At 51.8% G+C, this 5,000-nt stretch overlaps 1 protein-coding gene across 2 annotated transcripts in view; it reads right to left on the minus strand.

Moving 5' to 3' along the window:
- The window catches only part of LOC113830360 (max dimerization protein 1), a 199,483-nt gene that overhangs the window by 8,084 nt on the left and 186,399 nt on the right, over window positions 1–5,000 (minus strand). For both annotated transcript variants that reach the window (XM_070131124.1, XM_070131123.1), the window contains exon 5: window positions 4,382–4,604. In XM_070131124.1, coding sequence (XP_069987225.1) covers window positions 4,382–4,604 — 223 coding nt within the window. The remainder of the gene's footprint in view (window positions 1–4,381; window positions 4,605–5,000) is intronic.

A 5,000-nucleotide genomic window follows, 5' to 3' on the forward strand; every position in this document is an offset into this window, starting at 1 on the left:
TCAAGACATGTTCAACTAAGGTCACACTAGTCTTCTCTGTCCTCGCCGAGGTCAGGTAAGCTGGCCAGACTTCGGCGAGGTGTCTACGGATCCCAGCACAGACGACTTAGTGAGTGACTGGCCATTCAGAGTGCATGACACACGTTTCATCATAAATGTGTGTCGATCAGAATGAGCATTTAGACTGAGGAAGCAACTGGGATGAGAAAAGACACGATTTCCTCCACATGACCTTAGCTTCAGGAGGTGAGAAGGACACGTGTTTGCCCCTCTTCGTCTTGCTCCGCCCGGATGTCGTCTGCAAATGTAATATCAAGATTGCCCCCTCTACTCCTCCCTGATCAACCGACGGTCACAAGACCTTAACATTTCCCAAGAGCCGTAGAGCGCCCCGCAGCAACGACAACTTAACATACTGTCATTTTGGTTCAAGACCGTAAATAAAGAGGGAAGACGTCATCCCGCGTTACGTAAGGCCGGGGAAGTGCCAAGCCATCCTTCACCCATCCTAAGGGACGTCGGTGAGCCATCTGTGCAGGTGGCGACGCCGAGGAACCCCAGCCGCGTCCTCCTCAACCTCCCGCCGGCGCATAACTCATCCCGGTCCTCCTCCTGCTTTCCCTCTTTCACGCCATTTATTACACGCGCTCACAAAGGGATATCGAACGCTTATAATGGCGATGGCTGGGGCTGTGACAGCAGCGGGCGAGGGATTAGGTGAGGCCGCTACGCCCGTCAACAAGGAGAAAGGAAAACGTTCATAAATATAAATAATAAGTCTGAACAGGCTGGGAGAGGGGGAAGAGAAGGAGGAGGAGTAAGAGGAGAAAGATGAAGAGGAGAAGGAGGAGAAAGATGAAGAGGAGGAATAGGAGAAAGATGAAGAGGAGGAATAGGAGAAAGATAAAGAGGAGGAGGTGGAAAAGGAAGAGGACGAGAAGGAGGAGGCGTAGATGGAGGTAGTGGAAGAGGAGGAAGGAGAGAGGGAGAGACGGAGAAAGAGAAATGGAAGGGGGGGAGGAGGAGATGGCGGGGAATGAGTAAGAGAAAGATTACACCGTCACCAAATATCTCGAGGAGCAGGAAGACAAAGCCGTCATGCACTCGAGCGTGACCACGATAAAGCCTCCGCGGGTAAATCTTTGCCTGTAGTCCCGCGTTACTCCAATAACTCCGCCGGGACGCGACAGATGGCGCTGACGACAACCTTTCTACTCTACTGCGCGATGATGTCTGTTCTGGCGTCGAAACGTGTTTAGAGAACTTTGCTGAAGTGAGTGACGTGTGTTAGAGATGCGTCTAAGTTTTATGGAGGATGAAGACCGGGAAGTTCCGCCAAGAATGGTGTTCCGGAAGACTTATTGGATTTAGAGTGAGTGAAAGGCGATTAAGAGTGCGTGCGGGGCGACCGAGAGCGGGGGCAGGGTCATTCAGAGATGGAGTGAATGTAGGGTGACACAGCGATAGAGAATCAAGAAGCGTCCTAGAGTCGGTGCAGGGTGACTTGATAGAGCGAAGGATGATATATTTATACGTACATATAGAAAAAAGAAGGGTGACGTGGCGTTTCAAGCGAAGGCTGATTGAAGACGAGTGACTGGCCATTTAGAGTGCATGACACACGTTTTATCATTAATGTGTGTCGAGTAGAATGAGCATTTAGATTGAGGAAGCAAGTGGGATGAGAAAAGACACGATTTCCTCCACATCTACAAATGACGCTCAGTGGGACATGACAGGCGGATGTTTGGCACCAGACATGCGCTGCGGAACAAGCCGTGGTGTAAAAATATCGCGGTATGTACAGCCGTGGTGATGAGGTGCATAGGTGTCATTCATTATAATTGTAATAATAATGATAACAATAATAATAATAAATATTATTATTATTATCATTATCACTGTTATTATTATTATCTCTATCGTTTTCATTATCGTTCCTATCTTTATCATCAACACTATCACTATCATTATCATTATCATCACAGTTGCTGCAGCATCTTTCCATGTGTGTCGCCCACGCAGCCCCACGACGCCCGCCGCACGTGTTGCGCAACGCCCGCGACGGTAACCATGACGACTCCCTTGCGCGTAGGGCTGCAGCGGCGGAGGGCGTGAGGCGCGGTGGGCGGCGTGGGCGGACAGCGGCGAGACGACGGGGGACGTATCGATCAATTAGGGCTTGGTCGGTCGCCGTCGAGGGCTCGGCAGGTGGGAGGGCCGGCCGCGCCGGGGCCTCGGCCGCAGGGGCACCAGGGCCGACCAGCGCTCTCGCCAGGGACGTCCGCCCTTGGGTGCCCTCCCTTGGCCCCTGCCGCCACACGCTCTTCCGTGAACGCTCCTGGCGGAGGTTCCTTCTAGAACGTTTTCCCATGAACGCTACCGGCTTATGCTCTCCCCTGAACGTCCTCCCTCGAACGTTACCGGTTAAGACCCTCCCTCGAATGTGTCCACTGGGCGCGTCACCTGAACGGCCTCGCGAAGCGAACGACCGCGCGGCACTCCGATCGCACGCACAAGTAGGTCAGCAAGGGACTGCGAACGGCGGGGTGACTGGGCATAAGGCACGCGGGGAAAAGGGACCTCTGAGCTCCTGAGTGCCACTCCGGCCGCGCTCAAGGTGCACGCGGCTCGGCGATCGACTCCGCACCCCCCCCCCTGAACCCTTGGGTCTTTATTTCCCCTTGAAGGTCGAAGCTATGAAAGAAGTCTTGCAACTCACGACTAGGTTCTTCAAGATCCTATTTGTATCTCTAATAATTCTGGCTTGAAGAGACTACTGTCTTGTTGAGATTAAAAAAAACAACAACACTGTGACAGGTAGAAAAATTAAAACAGACAAACAAACAAATAAGTAACATCTAAATGTCGATAATCGCATCTAATTTCGTGAAGTCATCCGTCCCGCCCACACCTACCAAGCGAGGCGCCGAAGAACCGAACGAAACGCAAATAAGAGCCACGTGTCTCACGTGACGAAGGGAGGAGGGGGGGGGGGGGTCAGGCGGCCACACAGGAGCTTGACCAGCGTGGCACTTGGGGGCAATTAGCTCCAGAATAAGGCTTTGTTGCGTAACAAAGACATTAACATCATAATGGACAGTCTCTGAAATACCATACCTGGGTTTTGGCTCTTTTATGTCCAGTATTTATTTCGCGTTTTTTTTTAACATTTAAGTTTTCAACTTAATTAAAAAAAACAAACTCAGAAGACATAATCAAAAACCAAATCCATATTCTGTTCTGCAAGTATACATCTCAACAACAACAGAAACTAAACCTTCCCACTCACTAGAAGTAAAAAAAAGAAAAAAGAAAAAGAAAAAAAATCTACTTGCCATGGAATAATACACATTCAATATAATCACCACCCAAAATCACTCTTCTTTCACATATTCACCAAAATACCCCCTCCCCCTCCCTCACCCCAACCCCAGAAACCTCCCCCTCCCCCTCCCCCCAAAAAAAAAGCCCCTCACCCCCACCCCCCAACCCCCCTTGGCCAGGACGACTATCCGTCCGAGGGCGAGGAGCCTCAACCCCGACAATGCCTGCGTGATAAGCTTGGTTAGTCGGCGTCACGCAAGTCGGGGATCGCGCGCCGCCCGACCACACTGCGCGCCGGTTATCCGCTCGCCACGCCGCCCTTGGGAAGCGAGGGCGGGCGTGGGTTTGAGTGTGTGTGTGTGTGGGGGGTGTAGTTTGTAGGGTGTGTGTGTAGGGTGTGTGTGTGGGGGGGGTGTAGTTTGTAGGGTGTGTTGGGTTTGTAGGGTGTGTGTGTGTGTGTGTGTTGCGTGTGTGTTGCGTGTGTGTTGCGTGTGTGTTGCGTGTGTGTGTGTGTTGGGTGTGTGTGTGTGTGTGTGTGTGTGTGTGTGTGTGTGTGTGTGTGTGTGTGTGTGTGTGTGTGTGTGTGTGTGTGTGCGTGTGTGCGTGCGTGCGTGCGTGCGTGCGTGCGTGCGTGCGTGCGTGCGTGCGTGCGTGCGTGTGTGCGTGCGTGTGTGTGTCTGTGTGTGTCTGTGTGAGTGAGTGAGTGAGTGGGTGAGTGAATGAGTGAGTGAGTGTACGTTCGTCTTAGCCGAAGCGGGTGACTATTTAGTGGCAGGCAGCTTTCGTGTCGTCTCATTACTGAAGACAGGATATTTGGCCATCAAGTTCGCATGAATGGTATATGTTTTTTTTCTTATCACTTACAAGGGTATTTCACTTGGTTCGTTTCCAAGTCCCTCCAAAATAGTCAATAGTAAATACAACAAACATCATAACAAGAGAAACAACAATGATGGTAATGAAAATAAGAATAGTAGTAACAACAATAACATGAACACCAAAGGAAGACCAAAAAAATATTCCCCTTCACGCAAGGTCCTCCTCGAAGCCTTACCTGTTTCTGAGGTAGAGGATCCCGAGGACGAGGAAGAAGTGGAGGCGGAAGATAAGGACGAGCTCTCGGACACCGAGCGTCTCTTGCCCATCACCTCGGCCATGTCGAGGCCCGCGGGCGTCAGGTGGGTGCCCAGGGACTCCAGGCGCCGCCGCAGGAACCGCTGCTCCCGCGCCAGGTGGTTCTTGTGCGCCGTCTGCTTCCGGTCCTTGTCCTCCAGGTTCTGCGGGGGAGCGAAAGGGGTTAGGCCGGCGGGGGGGGCAAAGAAGGAGGGAAGGAAGGAGAGAGAGAGGTTGGGAGAGAAGGAGGGAGGGAGGTAAGTAGAGAGAGGTTGGGAGGGAAGGAGAGAGAGGTTGGGAGGGAGGAAGGTAAGAACAGAGAGGTTGGGAGGTAAGTAGAGAGAGGCTGGGAGGGAAGTTAGAAGGGACGTAAGAATGGATGAAGGGAAAGAGGGAGGGATGATGGTGAGAAGGAAATAAGGAGAGCGGGGGGAAAGACGTGAGGAAAGGACTGAGAGAGAGAAGGAAATGCGGAGGGAGAAAGACAAAGAGCAAGGAAAGGAAAGAGAAAGGAACAGAGAAAGCGGAGGGAAAGATACATATCTAAAGGATCATTAAGG

This window comes from Penaeus vannamei, chromosome 16, assembly GCF_042767895.1.
Source record: "Penaeus vannamei isolate JL-2024 chromosome 16, ASM4276789v1, whole genome shotgun sequence".
Taxonomy (NCBI): Eukaryota; Metazoa; Arthropoda; class Malacostraca; order Decapoda; family Penaeidae; genus Penaeus; species Penaeus vannamei.